A 26937-nucleotide genomic window follows, 5' to 3' on the forward strand; every position below is an offset into this window, starting at 1 on the left:
GTTACACATGCAAAATGATTCAATCTTTGCTGATATTTACAGTCCAGTCCTGCTCTATTGCTCCTAACTCAAGGGATGAACCAGTGTTGTGTCGACACAGAACAGACAACTTAGCAAAGAAGCCATTTTAAATGTATGAGCGCATATTTGAGGATCTTTCATCCGGAGCTCCAAAACACAACTCTGAACGAGACAAACAAATGTGCCAGGATGTGGTATTAATCCTCCACGTGTGGCACTTTTCTGGAGAAGAAGAAGAAAAACCGCAGCCAAGATGTGTTTTTGGATACTTTAACTGTGGAGGACTCTCAGACTCAGACACATTTTTCACTTCTTCGTACACAGATACACATCCTTAACCCAGCAGGTTTAAAGACAAAGAGATGATGCTGAGTTTCTGAGGCGTTTCTTCGCATTTTCCCTCCAAGCAGACAGACTTTCTTTCATCTTTAAAGTGTTCTCCAGCTTTCTGAAGGTCTTTCAGAGTTTTTCTTTGGACATTTTCTGCTTTTTCTCTCATTTTCAGTCCAGTTTTTTCTTTGTTCAGCCACTTAACTCTGAGCTATGAAGCATTCAGACAGAAAAAAGGCTCCTGACTCAAGGGATGAACCAGTGTTGTGTCGACACAGAACAGACAACTTAGCAAAGAAGCCATTTTAAACTGGACCTTTAGGCACTTTGTTACAAAGACACATCATTTGTTCCCATTTCTTTAGCTGCATCTATGAAAAACAGCAAAGAAAACACAGTTTGACAGACAGAAAATAGGATTTCTGCAGCAACAAGGTGATTCCCAAAGAGCTATTAGCTGAAAACTTGGCATATCTCAGAATAAATATTGATTTTAAAGCCTTATATCCTGCATTTCTGTAAATTACTGCACCTGTTTCCCGTTTTATGGTAATATCAAAAGAAAAAAAACGCTTTATTTATACATATATATATTCAAAGAAATAGGAATGGATCAGAGGCTTAAAGGGGTTTTATTTATAGATATATTTATATATTTATAAGGTTGTGAAACAGCTGCGAGTCAGAACTAAACAAGCTTTGCCACAGCTGAACTCAAGGTGAAACCTCCTGAACAATGAAGTAAGATTTCAACTTTAAAGTGATAAAAATGAAGTAAATATAGATGTAAAATATATTTAGATTCATTCAAGTAATAATTTGCTGTTATTTGATGCTTTAATTGTTGAAATAAGTTTAAATATCAGAGTAATTCAGTTCTATGTAATGCCTAAAATAGCTTTAAACTATATTCACAGAACATTGTGTTCGTTATGATGATTTTATGTGGAGCCAGCAGCTCAGAGCTGATCACAGATCAATAATCAGGAGAAGAAATGAATTAGAAATGGAATAATGTCACGTTCTGCTCATTTCGCTCACTTTGAGGCTCTGAAAAGGTCATAAAAACATATAAAATCAGTTAATCTGCACAACAAACTGTTTCTTCTACTGAATTAGCTCCATTTTCTTCTTAATAAAGACAAAATTAACACTTTTTCACAGCATTTACCAGCTTCACTTCACGCTAAACACATTTCTAAAATGAACGTTTCCTCCTGAGAATCAGGCTTCATTTTACGCTCTTTTTCTCTCGCCTTCGTGTTGCAGTTTACTTTCCTCTGAGAAGATCTCCGATGCCTCCTGGTCCGAGTCAGGAAGCCCAGACTAAAGCCACATTTGCTGCGTGTCACGCAGCCACAGGAAGGGGCTTTGACTCCGTTACATCCAGCTTGCACCAGGTGTCCTTCACTTGGTCGCATGTGCATTTCAAAGGATAAACGCTCCAAATATATCTGTCCCCGTACTCTGAATTTCCAAGGCCCCTCTGCTCTAAGTGTGAGTGATAACGGGGCCCCAGCTGTGCTTCCTGCCACCGCCGCCGCTCCAAAGACGAGTGGGGGACGGAGGGAGGGAAAGGTTGAACTGACCCCCGCCTCCCCCCAGCGGTCTTGACCCAGTTAAGGCGGCTCTGTGACTGATAACCGAAGCAGAAACCCTCAGACGAGCATTATTGAGACAATAAATGAGCCGAGACTCCGGCTGCACTGCCTGGAACGTTAGTTATAAATTTAGAGTACAACTTGGCCGAGTTCTGTGTCCACCCCCCACCCCCCCGCCGAATCCTCTGATGTCACTTCCTCCCAACCTGCCAGCAACAAGCAGTCCAGCTTCCACTCCTACACAAACCCTCCAGCCTCAGAGTTACAGATCAAAATCTGCTTTTTATTCTCCATCAAACTGCTAACTTTAGATTAATGTGAGATCTTCTCACAAATCTTTGACTCATACTTCCCACTGAGAGCCTCCGGGGGGTGGGGGGGGCAAAGTAAAGTAAAGCAAAGCAGCACATCTGCATTCGTGAGTAAATCTGTTCCACATCTGCATTTAAACCCAAAGTTGAGTCCCTCCAGCAGGTTTATTCCTCACCTATTTAACAGGAGTTACCTGTTAGATTCTGTGACTTTAGCTCGTCTCACACAGCTAACACTGAACCGTTTATAAAAGCTCGTTTCACTTTAATTACAACTGAATTCAAGTTCAGGATCCTTTCCTGCACCTGTTTCTACGGAAACTGAAGGAAAGAAAAAGCCTCGTTGGAGGAGAAGAAGGTGAAAAAGACGCTGATATTTCATCAACTTGCCTTTGATTCATTTAGCTGAAACATGTCTAAATGGAGCTCACCTGTCCTCCCTCTGAACTACTTCCACTGAATTAAATGTTATTAATTCCCACTGAAACTTGAAGCTCGCTGATGAACAGTGTGAATAGACGGTGATGAAGGCTTTCTGCATTGTTCCACCTTCACAGACACAATAAGCATCATAATTAGCAGGAATATTGTCTCATGATTGCGTTTTAATGAAATCAGGCTGAAGGAATCTCCCTTTTGTCCCTATGTGTGTGTTTCCCTGCTCTTACTGAGCTTGGCTGGGTGGGCTGCTGAGTTTTAACTTGACATTTCCAAGGATCAGCGAGGATCAATAGCAAAGGTCAGAGCAGCAATAACCTCTGGCTTGTTGTGGCTCTTGGAACATGAAGTCCGCCCGTGGCTTCGCTGTCAATCGCCTGACGCCCTTACAGTATCTGCATCGATCCTCCGCCACCCGAGGATGTTCTGAGCCTGATGGACTGCATTCAGACGATTAAAAACCAGGAGTTTGTGTCATTTCCTGCCTGTCGGCGCGTCTCTCACGGCGCCGGTGGGCGGGTGCGGAGTGGAGGGCTGCCAGTTAGCGGCGCCGGTAAACCTCAGAGAGTCGGCCATTATGAGGTCCATCATGTGCACGGAGGGCGCCGTGCACCCATGATTGTAAACAACAAATCAATAGCTCATTTGTCATTTGGTTTGGAAGGAAACAAGTTTTTTTTTTTGTTTTTTTCAGGGGGGAGATCCACTTTTCCAATCCAAATGAACCAATCAATCTCAGCCCTCTCCTGGGGTCACTCCCCCCCCCTCGTCTCATCTCCTTCCTCACTAATACTCGGCCTCCGTTTCTCCGTCTTTCTCCATCACCGCCCACGTTCGCCTTCTCGTGGTGCATTTGAGATCCGGAGGAAAGGGGAGGACAAAAAAAAAAAAAAAGCAGGAGAGGAGAATGGGTTCCACTGTTCCGCACTGATGGTATTTTGTGTTAAAGTGGGGGGCAGAATGTTCCTGCCACAGTGCTGCTGATGCTGAACGGGACTGGCAGGTGGATTATACCTGGTGCTGCCTTGTCCCCGGACAAATTTAAAGGCAGCCCAACAACCGGGCACCATGGGAGAAAAGGTACCACGGAGGCTCGGTCCGCCTCACGCCATCCTCCCTTTTCCTCAGGCTATTTAACTCCTCTCGCACGATCTGTTTTCTACTTTTATCCACCAAACACACAAGTTTCCACAGATGAAACGTGAACATCTGCCCAGCTGAATGAGAAGCGTCTGCATGAGAAACCGTTGGTTCTGAGATCAACTACCAACTCGATTACGTCGAGCAAAGATGAGCCGAAACACTCCAATTTCCCACATCCAAAGAGATTGAGGATTGTCGGCCATCATGGTGAGATTAAAGGGTTTGTGTGTGTTTGATCCACTCTGAACGACACAGGCCAGATTATGCTTTCCTGTGCCACAGCGAAGAAGCCGCTGGTCCTCAAACGCCTCGTTCACACTCGATGACATCACCAGGAAGGCTTCTTGACCTTAAATAAAGAATGAGCTGACCAATGGTAGCGGATCAGGCTTTAAAGAGTTATTTTTAAACATTGAAGCTGGTAAAACTGGAGATCCTGTGTGAAATAATAAATCAGTAAATTACCTCAATGCTATTTCCACATCAAGCACAAATAAAGCTTTAATAAAGACACCGTGACATCACTGCTGCCACTTCCTGGTTGGGTTTAAACGATAACGTCATTGGTCAGAAGGAAGGAAGTTACTTGGTTTGGGCTGAAAAACAAAGTTTTTGGTACCTCTGAGCAGCTGAGGCTACTTATTCTTCTAATTTAATCCCTGATCAATGTGTTCTATCTGGTTATTTCCTGCATGACCATTTAAAGTGTTCTCGGTTCACGTTGAACGTGGATTTGAAACCAACAAAAACACCCAACAGAAGACGCAGATTTTATCTTTTTATTAAGAGGGGCGACCTGCTGCCTATTTACCAGAAACTGTAAGAAAACTCATTAAATGACTTCATTTTCCATCTTTAATGTTAGCAGATTAGCCCGTGAACAAAAGCTCTGTTAGATGTACTTCTTCTCTGTGATGTATGGCATATTTAATCAGATTTAAATGCATTATGTAACTCCTTACTGCACTAATTTACATTAGGACTATTAAAAAAACACATAAATGGATTACACAATCGTTTTTCTTCATCTTCTTAACGAGCTGCAAAGAGGTTGAAAATTAAAAGATGGATGTAAAGATAAAACGATGTTTTCACAGCACTCAGACAGTAACAACGGGACTAAAAGCACCTTTTAGGCCCGGTTCTGGTGTTTAACACACCTGCTCGAACCATTTTAAAGCACATCAGAGAACCTGAACACACGAAACGTCACCTCAGTGGTTCACGGGGGGGGAAACGATGCATTTATCGGTTTATAATCAATAAAATGTGGATTTTTACCGTATAAAAACAGTTTTCTGTCACTTTCTTTAATCCTCTTGACCTGACTTTGTAACGCTCGCACTCAAACCGTGCAGAACACGCTCTCCTCCTTCACTCTTTATCAGTCGGTATGGGTCCGGCCTCTGGTGGCCTGCTCCCTGTGGGCTCGCTGAAACTCTCCATATTGACTTTATCCCGTCTCAGGAGATGATCTGGTCTCCCTCAGGAGTCATTCTTCATCTGCACATATCACAGAAAGAGTCTAAGACAGCGAGAGCCGGAGAGTTTACGCAGATTCATCACGTCTCATGTTGGTATCAGAGCTCCAACACAATAATAAACTCGTTTTTAATCAATATTATTGCCTGTGAGAGTTAAAGTTACACATTTCCCCATTGACAGCCATTCAAACCCCATTTATTATATTTATTATGTAGCATTTTTCATTAAATTAAATACTGAACCACTAGTTGGCAGCAGAGCTAATGGAGGAGTCTAACTGTATGGAGCATCAAAACTGCCATTAACAAAAATGATTAAACGTATTTTTAATTTTTTACTTACTTTATATTTTGTTCCACATTTATTTTTATTTCCACGTTTATTTATTTATTTGTTCATTTCCACATTAATTAATTTATTTTCACTTGGTTTTATTAACAAAAATGATTAAACGCATTTTTAATTTTTTACTTACTTTATATTTTGTTCCACATTTATTTTTATTTCCACGTTTATTTATTTATTTGTTCATTTCCACATTAATTAATTTATTTTCACTTGGTTTCCTGTGGAATTATGGACGGCTGATTGGTTCTCGTAGCTGACCAATCGTGCTTCAGTTAGAGGTTAGTCACGCCCACTTCATTACCATACTACGAAAAAGTAATGATGTGGAAAAATAAATGGGTGTAATTCGAAAAAGTTTAATAAATTAATGAATAAATAAACATGGAAATAAAAAAATATATATAAAGTAATTAAAAATACATGGAAAACCATTTAATTATTTTTCATATATTACTACATAAAAATAAATTACATTACATTATAACAGAAATAGTCTGAATCAGTTGTGAGGTGAAGCTGTGAATCCACCTTTTCTTGTTATAATAAGGGATTAATTAGAAAAAAATTAATCAATTAAAACTTTATCATTCTGATCAGGGCTGAAGCTGACGAAAAATATTAAATTCTATGATTTTATAGCACTTTTTCTGAAGGGAAGGGATTGTTTGTGACGGCTGTCGTGACGTCTCCATGACAACTGACATCAGTAATCGTAGCTCAGCTTAAAGTAGTGACATTAAAAGGTTGTAAAAACATGAAAATAACATAGAAGTGTTCAAATCCAGCGTCAAACTGGGACATAAAGCAGCAACGATGCTCTCAGAGTGAAGTGGCCGTGGCTCAGGTGTTAAAACCGTTCTAAAGGTTTGATCCTTTAGGCTTGAAAAGGCGAAACAAACGACCTGCGATATTCTCCCGAAGAAGAAGAAGAAAGGTCGAAGGAGAAAGAAGCTCAGCTGCGATGCGTCTGCAGCCGTTTGAATAATATTTCAATTTAAAATACAACTTCATTGCCAAGAAAGTAAAGAAAGAGCCACAAAAAGTGAAGCCACCTCTCACTTTTAAATAAATGAATCCAAGGTGATATAAGTAGGTAAAAATAATCAGATGTTGCTGCTAAAAGGAGCAGAAAGATCTCCTTCGTGTTCATAAAGTCCAGTCCAGTGTTTCCAGTCATAAAGAAACTAATAAAGCTCCTAAGATGGCTGTTTTTGGGTAAATCAAACCTTCAAAAGCAAAAAAGGAGACAGTGATACAGCTCATCAGTGCTGGAAAAGTGCATTTAACAGGAACCAGCTTCACTGGTCACTCAGGGGGGGTTTGGCAGCATTATTGCTCAAGATAATCAATTATATGGCAGCATTTTTCCTGTCTTTTTATTTTCATACCCCAGAAGCAGCTCCTCCCAGATGCACCTGAATTTAAAAACGACTCACAAGTGGAAGCTCGGTGCAGAGTCCGGCTGAAAAGAGTCTGAGTTGAACAGCCGGCAGACAGAAAGAAAGACACTCCCACTCCCTCCAGGGTTATGAGGCCGCAGCCACGGTAACCACTCACAGGGATAGCTGTCTCATGCTGTCACTGCAGCTCCCAGCTCTTCTGTTCTGTTTACTTCCTCATCCCCCATAAAAGGGAATGTTGCATCAAAGCTCTCAGTCCCCACAAGGTTAAATATTCAAAATGGATGTTCACATGGGGCAGAATCTACCTTTGAACAGAGGACATAAAAACACATCCACTGACACAACATGGACACGCAGCTCATTAATAACACACATGCTAACGAGCACATTAATATTAACGAGTGTAATTAGTGCCAGTGATGAGAGGGCGGGGCCAATTAGCTTCATCCTGCACAGCTGGACTCTTTCTAATCATATAAGGTGTGTTTACTGGTGTTTTCTGTCTCTTTTCCCTTTAAATCTTCAGTTTATTTTTGCTTGTTGCCGGCAGCCGTGTGGGAAGTTATTGTGGACAGAAAGAAGAGCTCTGGGAATGTGTAATTTTCAGCCGATTTTCAGCCGCCTTTCAAAGAAAACAGAAAAATATGTGAACGAGAGCAGCATAAAGATTAAAGTAATTCCTGAAGAACTCTGTTTTTCTCGAGCCGATCTCAGCCACAGGTTATTTCTTTCCTTTTTGGCAAACTACTTCCTCTACTGAATTGCAACCCTGTCAGCAACATAGCCGCCGTATACCACCACCCTCTGGACACAGTTTGGCTTATTTGCCGATTCACATTTCTGCTTTGCAGCTTTCCAAAAGGTCACTTCCGATTGGTTTAACAGAACAGAAAGACCACTAAGAGATTAGGGCAGTGAAACTAAGAAAAAGCTGCATTTTCCATCGATTTTCCATCGATTTCCCGATCTTTCCCAGCTGTCTGCATGGTTGCAGTGAAAGGACGGTTGGTTCTGTGCAGGCAGCTTCTTGAAATAGCAGCAAAACCTGAAACCTGATGAATATAATTCTGCTTTTCACAGGAACAGAGCAGAAAATATAACCTGCCCCGGCTTCCAAAGTGCTGCATTCAAGGTAAATGCTCCTAAGTGTTGGGACCAAACCTCTGATAAGAAGGGTTTGTAACGCCAGGCTTTACTTCTTCCCCCGTCTATCAGTCAGGATGTGCCCTGTGCTTCTTCAATATTTACTTCTAATCAGTGAGGATTATATTTACTCCTGTGAGGCAGGCAGTCTCAGTTGACACAATGTAAACTAAATGGGTTGAATGTGGGTAATAAATGGAGATAGACTTGAAATGGTCACTTTGTGCACCCTTAACTGCTGCTTTAAATACCCAAGATTGCTTGTTAAGAACAAAACCTGCGTTAAAGTCCCAATAAATGCCACAAAGCTCTCAGCCATCCGATTACATGGATGTTTGCATGGTAAAAAAAAACAAGAATAAATTAGGACATCAGCCTAATGTTCATCCCACATGGTTACCACAAATACCCCGAGACACAGTTTTGCACAAATTGTCCTTGTCAGTTCAAGTCATAACCATAACCACACAGTTGCCATGATGCACATGCCCTCACATGTTCTCATCCTGCAATCAAATTAGTTTCACTTCTCTATATTAGCCTGCCGTCAGTTGGCAATGTGTCCAATCTATCCTTGGATAGCCTCGTAGCTTTCTGCTCTCTAGTTGGGATGTGTTGGCTTAACGCCATGTCGGCGTGCCCAAAGACGTGTCAAGAGAATTTTAATCCGCAGTAACATCAGGATGGACAACTGAACAGAATTAATGGAATTACTCAAACACATGCAGATGGACATGGGGTTTTATGTGGATTACTGCATGGTGCTGAGAGCCAAAGGAGAAGCGTGTGCACCAGAGCTCACCTGCTAAAGCTAAAGGGCACTGATATTAAAGTGTTCAGTGATTGTAAGAGCATAAAAATGCCATAAAACATGGATATTACTTACTTAAAGTGTTCTCTCAATAACAGCAGAGTTTAACATGCCTGTTTGTCCAAAATAAGATGGTTCATAACAGGCAGAGGCCTGAAAGCAAAAGCTAAATAAATAAATGTAACATGAACACAAGAGACACCATGGATTTAAAAGCTTCATGGATGTACCTGCTACTCTGGAAGGCTACAGTGCCTTTAGCCAGGAGCAAAACACAAAACTGCCATTTTCTCACAGTGATGACTGAAAACTGATGACACTGCGGTGTGGAGGAGGCTGACAGCGCAGGACAGAGCAGCACCAACAAGCTTTTTTAGAGCAATCAGGAAGAAAGTGAGAAACATCCACAGTAAACAACTGCTGCATTATTCTGACACCAGTTATCAGAGCCGTGTTCCTCAGAACTGTGAAGCTAACTTATCAGAGACGTGTTCCTCATAACTGTGAAGCTAACTTATCAGAGTTCTGCTCCTCAGAACTGTGAAGCTAACTTATCAGAGCTGTGTTCCTCAGAACTGTGAAGCTAACTTATCAGAGCTGTGTTCCTCAGAACTGTGAAGCTAACTTATCAGAGACGTGTTCCTCAGAAAAGTGAAGCTAACTTATCAGAGCCGTGTTCCTCGGAAAAGTGAAGCTAACTTATCAGAGCTGTGTTCCTCAGAACTGTGAAGCTAACTTATCAGAGCTGTGTTCCTCAGAACTGTGAAGCTAACTTATCAGAGCCGTGTTCCTCAGAAAAGTGAAGCTAACTTATCAGAGCCGTGTTCCTCGGAAAAGTGACGCTAACTTATCAGAGCTGTGTTCCTCAGAACTGTGAAGCTAACTTATCAGAGCCGTGTTCCTCAGAACTGTGAAGCTAACTTATCAGAGCCGTGTTCCTCAGAAAAGTGAAGCTAACTTATCAGAGCTGTGCTCCTCAGAACTGTGAAGCTAACTTATCAGAGCCGTGCTCCTCAGAACTGTGAAGCTAACTTATCAGAGCCGTGCTCCTCAGAACAGTGAAGCTAACTTATCAGAGCCGTGTTCCTCAGAACTGTGAAGCTAACTTATCAGAGTTCTGCTCCTCAGAAAAGTGAAGCTAACTTATCAGAGCCGTGTTCCTCAGAAAAGTGAAGCTAACTTATCAGAGTTCTGCTCCTCAGAACTGTGAAGCTAACTTATCAGAGCCGTGCTCCTCAGAACTGTGAGGCTAACTTTCTGCTTCACACAACTATAATCTATCTAAATCTGGCATTTGCTTAGTTTGTGCACTTTGACAAAGAGAGTGCACGAGCAGTGCTGCAGCAGCAGAGTGACGCTGCTTCAATGCAAGCTCAGGTTGGTAAAAACGGAGGCATCTTTAACCATCTAGTGTAGCTTCGTAGTTCTGACTTGTTTTTGTAGCAAAGCCCATTTATCAAGTGTTTCAAAGCCAAACCCTACAAATGTAACATAAACCTTATCTCACAATGGGAAATTAAAATGTAAATTACATCAAAGTCCAATAAGATAAAAGAGCTCACAATAAAGTAACTTTCAGATAAAAACAGAGTTTATAATATAATATAAAACAGCAGATGTTGAACTGTCAGAGCAAAAATCCATTTTCAAATAGTCTATTTGGTTTAATCTGAGTATCTCTAAAATATATTAATAAATAACAAACCAGGATTTAGCTATTTTGGTGGCAGGAGGACTGCTGATAGAATAAAGAAATAAGAGAAACTGAGGAGGCAGATGGGAGAGAACAGGTGAAGAAGAGGAGGGAATTGGGTAGATCCATTAGCATAGAACAGGAGCAGAAACTGTGACACATTAGTTGGTTAACTGGTTTATTCTTAGTGTTTTACTCCAGCTGCTGCCAATAAAAATGACAAATAAGGTGAATAGGAACTAAAAAAAATAATTTATGAACCGTTTATTCCGGTGCTCGAGGCGTTGTCGCTAATAAGAAAGAAGAACTGCTTCATGGCTACACCACAACGATAAATCCAACAGGAAGAACATGACATCAACCACAAGTTTGTTTTTCTTCCATCATGCCACAAACTCCCCGAGCTAATAATGTGAAATAAACTCAAATATAAGAAATGTTGTGGTTGAACATTATAATGACGGTAAATCTATAGGAATATATAGATTTAGCTTTAGCCAAGGCTAGCTCAGGAGATGCTAATGTGTTGTCTTACAGTGATTAAACACACATGCTTTTAAATGGTCAAACACCAACAGTAGTTTGGTTTTATGAGGCTGTAAAAGTGAATTCTGAATAAAAAATAGTCTGTGATTAAATTTTAAAAGCCAAACTGAGTCAATGGACTCGTTGAACACTTAACTATCACAACTGAAGTTCAAAACCACATATTCAGTAAATATCAGGTTACGACAGCAGCTGTTGTCAAAATGGAAAGTGATGTTTGAATTATCTTGAAAAGCACTATCTTTGAATGCAGCAGTGCAGTGGGAGAGCACTTAAAGTGGCGAAAGCATGCAGCTTTCCTCCACCCGGACACCTACACACAATAAATACAAGTGCTCTTTCCCCTCTTTAAATGGGTTTATTAATACAAAAGAACACTTTGCATCCAACCTAATCAGAGGAAGTGAGTTAGGGGGCGAAAGGCAACAAAAAGGAAAGGTAGGGAAGGAGCAGCAACGGGAGACACATCGGTCCACTTATGATTTATTCCCCCCTCTGGGTGAAGGAGACACCATTTGTATTCATTCCCCTTTATTTTTATCCCAGATTCATCTTGCCTTCATATGCTTGTCACCACCACACTAATAATATTTTGGCCATCTTATGTCTCTTATAAAAACTGCCCCCACGTGACGACAGATGACACAGAGAGCTGTATTAATATTCTTAAATGAATATGTTTTTTTACGGGGTATTAACAGGTTCCCTGGACGGGACGGTGTGAAGGTGGAGATAATGATGTCCGTCCTGTGGGGGGGACACACCGACATCTACTCAACAAGAAGCCCCCATCGTTTTTATTCTTATATTATTCTTACTGGCAAGGTGAACCGGCGCTGTTCCCACCCAAGGACAAAGACAACTGTGACCATGATCCTCCTCGCAGGGCATTGCAGAACAATTAGATGAGAGTGGAGGGTGACCTATGTTTCAGAACAGCACACACACACAGTAAAGGGCGTGTTTGAGCCCAGGACACTGAAGTAGATCCGCATGATGCACAAGGAACATGTTTATTCCCTTTATCCAAAAGAAAGGGGGCCGAGGTCTGTCCAAAGTGTGAAAACACCAGCATAAAACAACCTTTTGTAGTTTTTATTGGCGTCTCTTGGCTTTCCAGGCAACCAGCAGGGCTCTGGAAGTCTTGTCCATCACCACCCTGTGAATCAGTAGCCCCCATTTTACCAAAAATATCCATTTTCTTGGACCTAATCACACATTAACACCTAAACATGTGACCAAACAGCTAAATCTATGGTCTCAAACTGGGTTGAATACAAATTAAAGCCATTTCTAAAATACTTTGCTGTGTGTTAATGAGCTGCCTGATCATGTTAAACTATTCCTTTCAAGGCCTTTCCATCTAACCACTGTTCACAGAGCAGTCAACATTCCTCTGGTCGGAGCCGTTGTTCTGTCTCGCACTCGGCTGGCGCATCCATCTCACCGAGTGCAGCCAGCTGCACGGCGATTACAGGTGTGGGTTTGGAGCGCTACACAACAGCGAGACGCATACATTATTAAATGAACCCGTGTTCAGATGAAAATGCTAAGCCAGCCAATAAAAGCTAAATTACCAGAGACAAAACACGGCAGCGAGGAAGAAAGAGGGGCCTGCCTGAACCTGCATTGCATTAATGAACATCATCATTTCTGAAAATGGAGAGGAAACAGAGTTGCACCTATCAGCGCAAGACAGAGCGAGAATACGCGAGAGCGAGATGGAACACAACATTGACTACCTAATTATGCATTTTATCATTTCAGTCACAACAGAGTGCCTCCCTTCTTTAGCTGCCCTGCCTGCTCGTGCAGCTGTTCCCCGGCTGCTTTAATGAGGAAGATAAAGAATAATCACAACCGTGTTATATTTACATCCACTGACCACCAAATTGCTTCCTGCTGCAGCAAACAAACGCAGTTTGTCGCGAGTTTCCCTAATTCTGCAGCAAAGAAATCCATCCCAAGCCGTTTTAATCTCTCAGCAAAGTGTCCAACATGTGTGTTAAATGACCTAAATGTCCACTTCCCTGGAAGTCAAAGCAACCTCAGACCCATGACTCCTTACAGAGGTGTCCTTTACATTGTGTCCAGCATCCATTCAACCATATAAGCAGCTGGTGCCACAGCCATCCGACTCCCTTTGGCTCCTGTAGAGGAAGGCATAAAGAGTACAGTAATCCCATGAAAGGAAGATAAGTGGGAGTGGAGGAGATGTACACTGCAGGGCTCTGACACCTATCATATGGAATCAGCACCTCGTGAGTAATGGGGGTTAAAAAGGGAAAAGCGCTCTCTCTCCCGGTGCCAGATGGGCTCGAATGTGCAGGACCGGAGCTGCGAGGGAGTGAATGAGTGAGTGAAGACTTGCAGTCCGTCCGTCAGCGGCAGAAATCGAGCTGCACGAGCTGATTGGCCCACCTCATGGAGAGCTGGCAGGAAAAGCAGCTTCAGAGTCCAAAAAGGGAACATGTTTCATCAAGGTTGTCACCGGCTGACACTCAGACAAATACGGAAAATTACTATAAAGCAAGCTGTCTTTTACAAATGGTGTCTAAATGTTTGCCAGAAGGGAAAATATTTACATCTGTGCAGTGCGAAGAGATTGCAGCTCTTACTGGAGTCCTCGATGAAGTCTGACAGGCCGAGATCGTGGAAGTGATTTCAGATGCTGCTTCCTGAGGGGATTTCAGGAAAATAATGGGAAAAAACACTTAGAAGCATGATGAAAGGTGTGCTAATCTCATCCTTTTTATTCGGAGACCAGGCTGATAAATAGCAGCACATAGTTCATATTTACAGTCTCCCAGAGATCACGTAAAAGACGTCATTAAACGCGTCTCACTGTAGTAACCGGCTGCTTTCTCATATAACGGCACACTGCTGGGATATATGTGATAAAGGCTCTGAGGGGGGGGGCTCAGAGTTGCACAAACAGAGCAACACATCGACTTGTAGTCGAGTGTGAAATGATGCATTTGAGGAACTTCACAAAGAAATCGGCGCCGACAAATTAAAAAGTGTTCATGTGGAATAAAGGAGGTGGAAACGAATTAAAGGCTGAGGGGAAACCTGCTGCTACGACCACAGAACCGTCCGGTTTACATGATCCACATCTCATAATTACACAGTCCAGCCTTTTGGTAATTAAAGGTGCCCAACATTTAGCCAGATATCAATGATTTACATTTAAATCTGGAAGCTTTCAGCTCCCTGTCGTCTTAAATTGCACCCTGGACCTCTTTTAAGGCGTTCAAATACTATATAAGATTTAAAAGACTAACACTGTACAAACTGAGAGCTTTTATAGGCTATAATCTGTTATTGAAACCGTTGATTTACAAGCAGAACAGCGTTTAGATTTATTAGATTCATCTCACGTACGCCGGCTTTTTAGAGATGGGTGATATATCCATTACTGAGTCTCAGCAGTAGTTACGTCTACAGAGTCATTCGACACCCTCCTCCTGCTATAAATTGCGCCCCGGGCCCCGCGAGGGTCTGCAGAAGCAGTAATTATTCATTAATTGTTCGCCGCCCGTAGCCTGACGAACAGACCCCTTGGACATGCGTTCACGACAGGGGAACTTTTCTCTTCCAATTAGGCCAGCGAGGTGGAGACTGCGAGAGCGCGGACCGTCAACCGCGACGGTGCCCGTGAGCGGGCCTGTGGGGGCCGCCGAGGACGGGCGCCAGGCGTTTAGGAGGGCCAGAGATGAAGATATAAAGAGAAAGAAGGAGAGACTTGTGGAAAAATGAAAGCAATTTCCGTGCTGGTGACGGTCTGTTTGCCTTTGTGTCGCGTCGTTGTTCTATTTCTGCCGGCAGTAGGTGGCAGGAGCAGCCCATCAGGATAATTGAAGGCAGCGAGGCCCCGTGCTTCTCCACTATAAATCCCCGGCTTTACTTTGTCCGAGTGCATCTCAGCATATCTAACACCGCGCCGCTCATATTCACACACTTCCTCCTCCTCCTCCTCCTCCTCGTAGAAAATTACATCTGCTGTTTGTGTTCGACTTTTTTTTCACGCTGAAGGATTATTTTTCAAGGCAGATTATAGCAGAGCAGTTATTTGTTATGATGTCTGCTGCAGGACCAGGTGGAAGTCAGCCACAGATTTATCAGGCCGAGGTGTCCAGATGAGTCCGATGGGCTTACCCTGAGATTGCTGCACTGGCCTTGCTGAGAATCTCACTTTATGAAGAGCTCTGTAATACTTCAAGGCAAGAGGCTGATGGCTCATTTGACATCAGACAGAGCGCGGGAAGGCAATCTACCGAGCCAACATCCCTCTTCATGAACACTTACTACTGAGTTGATGCTCAGCTGAGTGATTTGCCTTTAAATCAGCACAGAACTGTGCAGGGATGATGGGTAAATTATTTCTTCTTCTTCTTCTTCTTTTTTATAGCCTACACCCAGGAGGTAATTACTGGACTCGCTGTTGCTGGGGTAACGCCAGAATAACAACGATAAGAGCAAAAATAAATAAATAAAAGGACATAAAGCTTAATGTGACGGCTTTCTGTTGCATCTATATACGCTTATCGTGCAGTTCAAGAGGGCTTCAGCGGTCTCTTTCTCATCCTAACTGCATTCATTATAATAAAACACTGAGAGCAACAATGGGGCATCAATAACCTGTGACGTTATCAACATCTCAGAACCGTGCAACACCTGGGTCCACTTCATCACAGCGCGCCTGCAAATTTATGAATGCAGTGGATGTGCAGCGGGCAGAGGGATAATGCAGCTTCATTAACAGAGAGCTTAACTGCACTCCTGAATGAATGCAAAGTGGCATCTGTGTGAGCTTCATCATCTGGAACATTAAATATTTACAGTGTGCATGCTGAAGGATTCGCACAGAATTCATTGATCCCACAGTGGTCTTTCAGGTGGATTTGGGCTTTTTCTGGGACTTGCAACAGTTATCAGGATCCGTCGGGAGCTCCAGGTCTTCCTTACGTCCCAAAAGAAGCGTTGCTTTGGCTTTTTCTTTGCTCCAAAGCAAACCGAAACCATCCTGCTCTGCACCAACTGTGTTTCACAGAGCTGGTGACAGAAAGACAAACAACTCGGATCTTAACAAAAGAAGCCCAAAGTAAGTTTTAGGAACCAACATGGCAGCTTCGCAGATGAGGAATAAGAGAATCTATAAGAGCTGCGTCCTCCACATATGTCAACTTCATTATTACTTCCCACAAATATGACTCATTTTGAGTCTGAATATCTGTCTTCGAGTCATAATTCAAAGCAAAATACAACAGCAGGTCCGTTTTCCTGGTAACTGTGCAACAATGGATTTGACTTTTGGAGAAATTCAGCAGCCACAAAGGAACATAACACAAGGTTAATGGATGGAAAACTAAATGCAACTCTGCCACCAAATGAAAAGCGGAGCGCCACACTTTGCATTATTTTTATGCTAATGTGCACCACTCGGCAGCTTTTTCACCCTGCAGGGAAAACACAAGCATTCGATGTGTTATAGTCCTGCTTGGACTATAAAACATCAGTGTTTGTGTGTTATTTGTAGGGGGGGGGGGGGGGCGTTGATGCCAGTCCCTCTGGAGTGAGAGCAGGAATATTTTCCAGAGATTCAAAGCTCATTTGGGACTCTTTACCCTGTAAAACCAACAGCATGACGGAGTAAGTTGGCTCCGTGACGTTTGATTGGTTCTCAGAACCGTCACTTTAACACAAACAGCCAACATGCCGCAGCATGAATTTATCATCGTAGTATCGGTGCTCAGCACAGGAAACGGTCACACTGCGGCCTCGGTTTTTAAGTGTCTAACATTCAGGGGTGTGACACTCTTTATCCATCGCTGCCTGAAGCTGGAACAGACCTTTCACCGTCTCCTCGCAGCCTGGAGTCTCTCACCTGGCTGGTAAAGGAAATCAGAAATGGATTTCTTACGACCGGTGTTCAGTGTCAAAGCAGCAGATCTAATTCTTTTAGGGAGAAATTTCCCTTGCATTCGGTTTATTTCAGGGTCTAAAGGATGCTTCAGAGCCACAGAGAACCCAACAGAGACGTAGTGAAAGCAATGGATTCAGAAAATCCTTTGCAACAGTGAAGAAAAGCTGCTGAACACCACACTGAGATGACTCATGATATCCATCTTTTATTATGCTGTTATAATTCATGACTGAATATTTTAGCAAAAAGAAATATTTTGTCAAATGTCAGCGACACCAAAGAGAATAAGAAGAGCAAAAAGATGCAAAAGGGGGCGCTCTGCAGGAGCTGCATGTCCCGGCTGTGATCGGTATATAAAAAGCACCGTATGATAAGTGTCCCGCCCCAGTTAGGAACCAGAACACCCAAGGAGAGGCGTCCACTTCTGCCTGCCCCTGTGACAAGGCCACAGCCCACAGTCATCCGTCTTCAGTCTGAGCCGAAAAGGGTCAGAAGTGGCCATCTTTTCCTCTTCCAGCCCCACGGCTCAAAGTGCGAGTAGCTGCTAGCTTGCTAACCGGCTAACACAGATGACACGACTTGTTTACCCAACACTGCCCCCTCCTTTCCTCTCTGGATCAAATCAGGTGCTGTGTGACTGAAGCTGTGTGACTGAAGCTGAGTGACTGAAGCTGAGGGACTGTTTCATAGCCCAGAGACTGACTGACGCATCACTGCCTGATTCACTGCTACAATTCTCATAAGCAAGCTATCCAGGGATGAGCGTCGAGTGGGGAGAGTCATCACTGTAGATTACAATGGAGCTTTACTGAGTTGGCAGTAAAGCTTCATTTGCAAACAATGTGTTAGAAACAGAGGAGTAAGTTCTTTATAAAAGAAGCAATGTTTCCATTTAAGAGCTGCAACAGTGGAAGTAAAAATACAGAATGCATGAAAATGTCAGTAAATAGCACATAAAGCTGTTTCTGTGGGTATTTAACTGTAAATTTGATTAAAACTGAAAGGCGCCATATATCACAATTAAATCCAAAAAACTTTGTGAACTGAAAAGAAGAGAAAAATCAGCAAGTGAAAAAATAAAAACTGCATTTGTAGCCGGTTTCTGTCTTTAATCGATCTGTAACAAAAGGCTTTTGAAAGAATAAAGAAACAACAGGGAGATTTATGGGCCTCTGAAATCATTTAAAAACAAGCAACAATGGTGGATCACCGTCAGGTTACGTTTAATAAAAGAAAGCGTCAGTGTTAAGCAGCTATAGTCAGTGTTTCTATGACAACACTGTGCCAACATGGAAGCTGTGGACCCCCTGAGTCTGTGGTTCCTCTCAGTCTCTCTGCTCCACAGGTGAACTCTGTGGATCAACAGCTACAGGTCCAGGTTTCTCCCTCAGGAAGCAGGAGTATTAATATTGGACTCATTAACCAGCTTTAACAAACACTGTTGTGGTAATTCATCACAATGCTAACGAGTCGCTAACAGGCTAACGGCACGCTATGAAAATGCTGCTTTTACGGCTCGTTTCCACTGACCTGATGTGGCCAAAAATATCAAACAAAACAGGTTTAAATTAATCTTGGAGCTATTCTTTTACATTTCATAAGTTTTAAATGATAATATTCTACTTTCAAGGCCAACTCATGCTTTCCTTGTTGTGTGATTTTATAATCTGGTTCATCTTTACAGACCTGCTGTAAATCTGGGTCTCACCCAATTTTACATGATGTTGGAGGCTTTAAACAATGAGTGAATATGTCCAGACTAATCTGACCTTAAAAATGTATTTAAATCAGACTTAAACTGGTTGTGGCACTTTGTACATGCTGCACAGTTCCAGTAATGATCTTTACAATGGAAATAAAACAGGAAACATATAAGCCTAAGAAGCAGAAGAAGAAGAAGAATTATCAGAAGAAGCAGAAGAAGAATTATCAAAATAGGAAGAATTAGATTAAGAGTAAGAAAAATAATTAATCATAATAATAATAATAATAATCAGAAGAAGAAGAATTATCTGAAGAAGCAGAAGAAGAAGAAGAAAAATTATCAGAATAGGAAGAATTAGATTAGGGGTAAGAAAAAGAATTAATCATAATAATAAGAAGAAGGAGGAGAAGAAGAAGAATTATCAGAAGAAGAAGAAGAATTGTCAGAAGAATCAAAAGAAGAAGAAGAATCATCAGAAGAAGAAGTATCAGAATAGGAAGAATTAGATTAAGAGTCAGACGAACAATGAATCATAATAATAATAATAATAAGAAGAAGAATCAGAAGAAGAAGAAGATATAAAGCTATTAAATTCACTGCTCGACATGGAACCAATTATCTGGCGGCTAACTTGTCATTTGTTTTAGTTGTTGAAGTAATAGTTAAACCAAAAACCCAATACTTAACAAGCTGAGAGGGGCCTAATTGCTACTCATTGTGTCAGAGTCTGACAGACTTTGATCAATAAATCAACACTCCTGCCCTGGTTGTATACTGGGAAAAGGAGAAAACTCTTATGAATTAAGCCTGTCAAGCTTCAATCGTTACACAACTGTCAAATGATCTCACCCATTAATGTCCGGACTCATTTTAAAGCTCAGTATTTAACCGTCACAATGAGCCACGATTAGCTTTGGTTACATTTACAGCCCAGCTGTGTAAAAGCTGCAGCTTGAGGGAAGTTATTGATGGAGAAACATCCCAATAAAACCAGAGATTATAATCCGTAGGTCAGTCGGTAGCTCAGAAAAAGGAGAACCAGAATTCACCTCAGAGGGGACTCCCTGCTGAGCTATCGGTGCCACAACCACAGAGACCCATACGTGAGCAGGTTGCTCCGGCCCAGTCTCACAGTCTCTCATCCTCCTAATACGAATAAGTATCAGCTCCCTTAAAAGGCACCAAGTGCAGCTGTAAAAAGGCTCAAGAGCATGAAATTGCAGATACTGGAGGGTGTACTTATGCAACACGAGGCTGCATTACAGGCCTGAAATGGGCTGAGCCTTCACAGACGTACATCAGAAGGAGAGACCGTAGAAATGAGAGGATGTGTGACACAGAAGGGACGAACAGAAGCAGAGAGGAAGGCATAATGAATGGAGTTAGAGGCAGGGTCAGAGTAAGACAGCATTTCATGCCACAGATGTTTTGTCTGAGCTGGTCCCCTTATCATGCTGACGGCTTATCTCCTATTTTCACCTCCTCAAAGCAATAAACACACAACAAGCACCTGGATGGGAAATGCACCACAGAGAATGACTCTTCAGCACTCCCTGTTTTCATTACCAGGTGCAGAGCGAGGCTGTTGATGGAGCTGCGGATTATCCTGCACGCACCGGATGACCGATGTGAACAGCTTCTGAGGCATGAAGGACACGATCATGTCAGCCAAGGCAAAGGCATATTACAACACCGAGCAGACCTCAAGGACTCCAGTAGATTAAAACTGATTGAAATCCCATTTGTGGCATTTGACGTCTTTTCTGTCAGCTCCCCTCGCCGCTCTCACGCCTCCCCCCACAGCGAGAGGACGCTGCCCCTGAATAAACAAATAAGATTGCATTTGTGGAGGCACGCTTCTCAGCTTTGCATGGCAATATCATCAAGCTGTGGGATTTTGTAATCTAAACAGCACCAAAGGGGAGCTGTGCGACAAAGTGGATGGAAATGATGGATTCTGACGTAAAAAAGCACACAGATGTGCCTCTGCGTTCGTGCACACCTTCACAAACATGTGGCAGAAATGTGCTAAAACATCTCAGACGTGTCCTAAATCAGCAGTTTGTTCGTTGAACTTTAACCCCTAAATGACCACGATCATCATCAGGCCGCCTGGAGTTTTTTAAAATGCACCAACGGTCAGGAGATGCTCACGTTACAAATGTGAGACACGTCCTGGGAGGCATCGCAAAGACTAATACGGACACAAAGCCCTTTATCTCTCCTTCCTGGTAGTTTTTTCATTTCCTACATGTCGTAGACGGTCGAGCAGTTCGCCTGCCAGATCCTGTCGGAGGCAACAGGACGGTCGTTTTCAGGGTTAAAGGGGACGTTTTATTGTTTAAAAACACCTTTTCTATGTCTGAGCGCTTATATTTGGATGTCAAACACTGATCAAACCACACAGGAAGAAAAGGATTTGGGAGAAGAGTTCATCTCACCTCCAATTGGCCCATTTTCACATACTGTGGTGCAAAGTCGCGTCCGTCGTACGACCAGCAGGTAAAAAACAGTCCAACAGAGCACCGGGGATCCCCAGCGCCTCCAATCAGAGACACAACTGTGAGGACACAGCCGAATAACGGGCAAAACAAGACATCCGAAGCTGCTGCTCACCGCAGGTCTGTCTTTGTAATGAAGCCGTTCAGTCCTTCCTCACCTGAGCACACAACCCCACCCTCCCCTCCAGGGGTGGGGGCCACATGGTGAGAGCAACAGGCGCCGAGATGGTGGGGAAGATGGATAAAGATGCGAGGATGCTGTCACCTTTTTCATACAATTATGGGTTTTTCAGAACTGAGGAAAGAAGAAGAATTCTACCAACGAGCTTCAATCACTTTTCCAGGTAAAAACAACAAGTTTATTTGTGTCAACGACGAGGTGATTAAAAAAGAATAAAAAGCATGATTTCAAGTTTAAACAAAGGAAAGGAATAAAAATAAAAAATCAGAGCAATAAAGATAAGATTGAATACAAATGTAATAAAATGATTTAAATTAAATTAAATTCATCCACAGCATGGCTGCAGCAGCTTATTCACTCCGGTAAGAATGTCCATCTTACTCAAAATCTGATAAATATCCTGCCATGTTGCACAAAACTATCAGCAGCAAACTCTGTGTGAAGTTAGCCGACTGTCACAGAGCACGGAGTGAATAAACTGTGCTGCAGGGGGGCGTGTGGATGAAGTGGTCCCAGTAGAGTGCCTGTGTAGAAATCCCTCCGTTAGCTCTCCTATAGCTGCAAGTAGCCACATAACAGCAGCTATGAGCTAACAGAGCTATAGCACACGTTCATTCATTCATTCTTCTTAAAGTATTGGTGAAATAAAGACAGATAATGCCTTATTTAGAGGCTGCATCCTCTAAGCCCCGTTCACTCCGTTATATGGATCTCCAGTTATCTAAATATCTTCAGAAGGACGCCGACTTTCACCAAACTGTTCTCGGTGAGCAGATGAACGTATTTCATGCCAGAAATAAGGTTAAAAAGGTTTAAAAACACCGGAGTTCCCCTTTAAGAAACAACCCCCACAGACATTATCTGAAGGAAAGTCACCAGGACTCATTTTCAAGTGTTACAAATGTATGTGGCGCTCTGATCTGTTCTTCTATCATATGTCAAAGAGTTAAAAAGATAAAACACACAAACTCTAAATCATCTTCTTGGTGTAAATGTGACGTGAATGAAGCATGAATGCAGGAAATGTAGCTCAGGCAGATTATTTCTAACTGAAGCTGAAAACTGTGGTTTTTCACAATGGATTTCTGGATAGTTTGGTCTAAAATCTCAGAAAATAGGAGCAAATGTCACAAATCACATTTCTCAAATCAAGTTTAAAGTCCAAAACCAAGAGGTTTGGACACAGAAGACAACAAGGAAACACCCAAAGCTGGGAACCTCACATGGATAAACTGGTTGGCGAATAGCAGATTTGGTTCTATTAACAGTCATGATTTCAACTGTGCAAAAACAGACATTATCACAGAAATAGTGTCACTATTCCATGAGATATAAGCCCATCTGTCGGTGTGGGATTTAGAAACTCGCCCCGCAGCAGCCTTTTCAAAATGACTCAACTGTAAATAGATTTGATGCAGGTTTTACTAACATAAAGACAGCTCTGTGATCCACTTAGCTCCACACTGAAGGTTTATCCACCTCAGGCCACAGCCATCCCTACAGGAGCTGCCCTAAGACTGTTGATGCGGCTGAACATTTGGATAACATGTTATATTCTTACTGTGCTACAAGGCCAACACAATTCAGAGCAAAAGTCAAGCATGCCTCAGGAACAGCTTGCTCATGTTTGAGTAGCTTTCACTGGAGTGAAAACTACTTGAACACTAAGTGGCCCCTTAAACAAAGCAAGCAAAGCCAGGATCTCCCCTCCCTCCCCCTCCTCTTACCGTCCACACAGGCGGGTCTGGCTCTTGTGGTTCCGGCGATCTGGCCCTTCTTACAGGCACAGCGGGCCGTCTGCCTGGCGATGGTCCGCCGCGGTTGGCTGCTGTCCCTGTCCAGCGTCACAATCTCACATGTCCCCGCTGCCAGCTGGCCTGGAAATGACATTGCACCACAGGACGTGAGGTCAGAGAGATGCAATCATAAACAGGGCAGAATAAACTAGCCTGTCGACTCTGTAAAATTTAAACTGTGTCACATGTTCAGTGGTCCAGCTCAGGATGCTTTAAACCTCCATCAGCAGGGCTCGGCACCAGCAACCATGATCCTTTCTGCATTTGTAAACATGTTGTAATGCGATTTTATCCAAAAAGCAGAGGCCACGAGTGCGTTTTTATGACTCAGTTTTCAGTTGGAAGTCACACCAAAAAGACGTTTTCAGAGCCCATTTTTTAAAATAACTCCTTTTATATGAATGACTTTTACCGGTTTGGATAAGCAGGAAAAACACCTGCTTTTTACATTTGGGTCTCCTTCAGATTTGTCCGCTTTATCATCTTTAATCCTGAACCTCTCAGGGGCCCAAAGAGGAACTCTGCTGAGCAGCTCAGAGACGACGGGAAACATCAGCCACCACAAAATAACCCACAAGCCATTTCCCATAAAGGGCCACATCCAATCAGCACACCTCTTTCAAGGTAATGCACCAATTACCCACGAATGAAACACATGAATACTGATGAAGTTTGTAATTGCTGCCTGGCCCCACCATCTTGCACATGCACACCTTTCCATGTATTCAATCAAGTGACCTCTGGCCTTGTAGCTGGGGCCTTGCTGCTCGCAAATTAACCTTTGTCTGTGTGCAGAGGCCCTCGGGTGCCATCCGAGAGAGGCTTATCAGGATCTAATTGTGATTGGCAAGAGGATGGAAGCTGTGATTAAATCTGGACTGGAGTCCCGAACACTTGGGTGGCTGGCTTAATGAACTGAGCTGTGAGGGGTCACACTCAGGGTAATGGGGATCCATCAGGATTCATCCACACATAGATACCTGTGGTGACCGTGGCTGAGAGAAAGACAGCGGGAATAGCATATTTAGCTTCTTAATTAACTTTTTTTTGTGCCATTTCTGCAAAACCTTTGGATGTAAATGATTGAAAATGTTTCAACATGAACCCATTTTATTTTCTTCACAAGAAAAAATTTAAATAAGAGATTATTTCTATGATTTGTTTTGGTTTGGCACCAAACTCCAATGATACCAGAGGTAAACACTTCCATTCCTCCCCTCTTCTCTGGGTGTATAAATTGCCATCTAAGCTCCTGCATGTGTAAATCTCTGTGGATACGACCCAAAGCAAACTCAAACTTGTTCTTCCTGCTCCCTTTCTGGAACTCCTCCACTGCAACAAGCTCGACAGACGGTGCGGATGCTTCATGTAATCTCGCGGATCGCTGTGGCACCGTCGCACCCCGTGTGAAGTCAACAAGCTCAAAGACTGTGGCTGATTAGAAGCTGCGATTCTCGACTGTTCTTCCATCTTGAGTTGCTGGAGCTCATTAATCGACTGCATTTCATCAAACACTGGCCTTGTTTTCAGTGCCGCAGCTGCAGCTACCAGGAAACTGCATGTTGTTGCTTTTTATAGAGCTGCACCATGATTAAAAAACTCCTTGTTCAACAGATTTTTAAAAGATTTGTTCCAGTTCACGTCGCACTTGGCTGTTGATTTAACATCGTTGTTAAATTTGTCAGTTTTCATTTACTTACGGACAAAAAAAAGAGTTTTAAATCAGTGGAAACAGCTTTACTGCACGTCCAGATCACTCAAAATTAGAAGAAACACACAGATTTCAGTCTCAACTTATTGTTTGAATTAAAAATGCATCAATGTGATAAAATATAAGGCATAAATAAGTTTAATGGGTTTCACAGCTTTCTGTTAAGGTTAATAACTTTTACTGGAAATCAGGAGGTAAAGTTCTCCTGGTTATTAAACACAGGTATAATACTAATAAAATGCAATTAATCCAACATTAATGGGAAAAGTTGGTAATTATGATCAAATTACATTTAAAAGCAACCATTTAAGTTATAAAAGTCAAATGCAAACTTTATTTCATCATTTAACACCTACATAATCATTCGTATTGTTAGATTTAATTGTTGGCAGCAGTTTGCATTGCTGGACAACAGATAAACAAATTAAATGACTCGTTTTTAGAGGTAAATTAGAAAAATATCGCTTTGTTTATTGTATATTTACAGGTGTTTCGTGTTGTCAACAGGTTTTGTTTACATGAGGCTTTCTGTATTTAATTAAACACACATACAACATTCCGTTAGAGTTTTAGATGTGTTAGTGCGACTCTTCTTTTATTTGAAAACTTTTCCCTAAATAGAGGAAACCTGTAGTTAGCCGTGAGCTAGCAAATGGCGCTAATAGGAAAAAGCTATCACTGAGCAACCACGTACCTCCATCCTCTGTGGTTTCACTATGCTGTCAGCTCTCTGTTTTTCTTTTGAAAGCTTCTTACGCTTCCTCTGGCGTTATTTTTTCGAAAACCTTACAGTTATTACAATTTGCAGCTTAGAGTTTCTCTCCCTGAGTAGAAAAGTCCAACGTAAACACACGATATGCTAGCTTGACTGCGCCAGGCTAACGTTACAAGTGTGATGCGTTCACTTGACCAAAACAAAGATCGAATTTCTGACACCTTGCGCTAACGGTCAAAAGTTTCGAGCCAAAAATCATCCATTTCCGGTCACGAGCGGAGCAGTCGGTGCATCTTTTTTAAAAACTAGCCTACGGCAACGACAGCAGCTCTGACTGTACAAAATTGGCTAGTGTAAGCATGCCAACATACTTACAAATCTACGACGGAGTATTAGGGTCACACTATATTTCCCATTTCGAGAATAAAGTTGAAGTGTTTAGAATAAAGCTGTGTAACCATGGATACCCTTACATCTGTCCATTACCAGCTGTTTCAGCTTGAAGAAATGTGGCCACATCATCCGATTCTGTGTGGTTTGTCTTTCTGAACATAAAGCAATTCAAATTTAAATCTCTTTCAAGTATTTACACACATTATCACACTGTGTTTATGGGCTAAAAGAGAGATCATTTCCCTGTTATTAAAACCTATTCTGAATCACAATCAAGGCATTTTGTATGCCTCGGCACGAGGTTTGATTTCATCTTAATTATGCGACTTTATTCTCGACATGACTTGATTATTAAAATGAGAAATTAAAAATATTCTTTTTGTCCTAAGGGACTCTAATACTGTCCTTATGCTATAATATTACCTTCAACCAACAGAGCTCAACAGGGATGTATGAATGAATGTATGCTGAATTTACCCTAACACATCAGTTTCTGAATGTTTGAACAGTCAAACAAGACCATCAAATTGTAACCAAGACATTTCGCTCACAAAAATAAAGAAATTACCACAAAAATGGAACGATGATGCTTTTCAAAAAGCCGTCCGGTGCACCTAAAAAGGTTAATATTCAGCAGTTTTATCATCCTCAGGAATTAGTTTATTTAGTCTTTACTTTACTTCCCAAGTCGGAACGTTTTCCAATTTTTAATACTCAAATATTTGGAGAAGAGTCC

At 42.2% G+C, this 26937-nt stretch overlaps 1 protein-coding gene across 3 annotated transcripts in view; it reads right to left on the minus strand.

Moving 5' to 3' along the window:
* The window catches only part of LOC140283173 (chemokine-like protein TAFA-5), a 127523-nt gene that overhangs the window by 27049 nt on the left and 73537 nt on the right, over positions 1-26937 (minus strand). For all 3 annotated transcript variants that reach the window (XM_072377864.1, XM_072377863.1, XM_072377865.1), the window contains exon 2: positions 23314-23463. In XM_072377864.1, coding sequence (XP_072233965.1) covers positions 23314-23463 — 150 coding nt within the window. The remainder of the gene's footprint in view (positions 1-23313; positions 23464-26937) is intronic.

The sequence above is a fragment of the Leuresthes tenuis genome, unplaced genomic scaffold (assembly GCF_036924035.1).
Source record: "Leuresthes tenuis unplaced genomic scaffold, fLeuTen1.0.hap1 SCAF_23, whole genome shotgun sequence".
Lineage (NCBI taxonomy): Eukaryota > Metazoa > Chordata > Actinopteri > Atheriniformes > Atherinopsidae > Leuresthes > Leuresthes tenuis.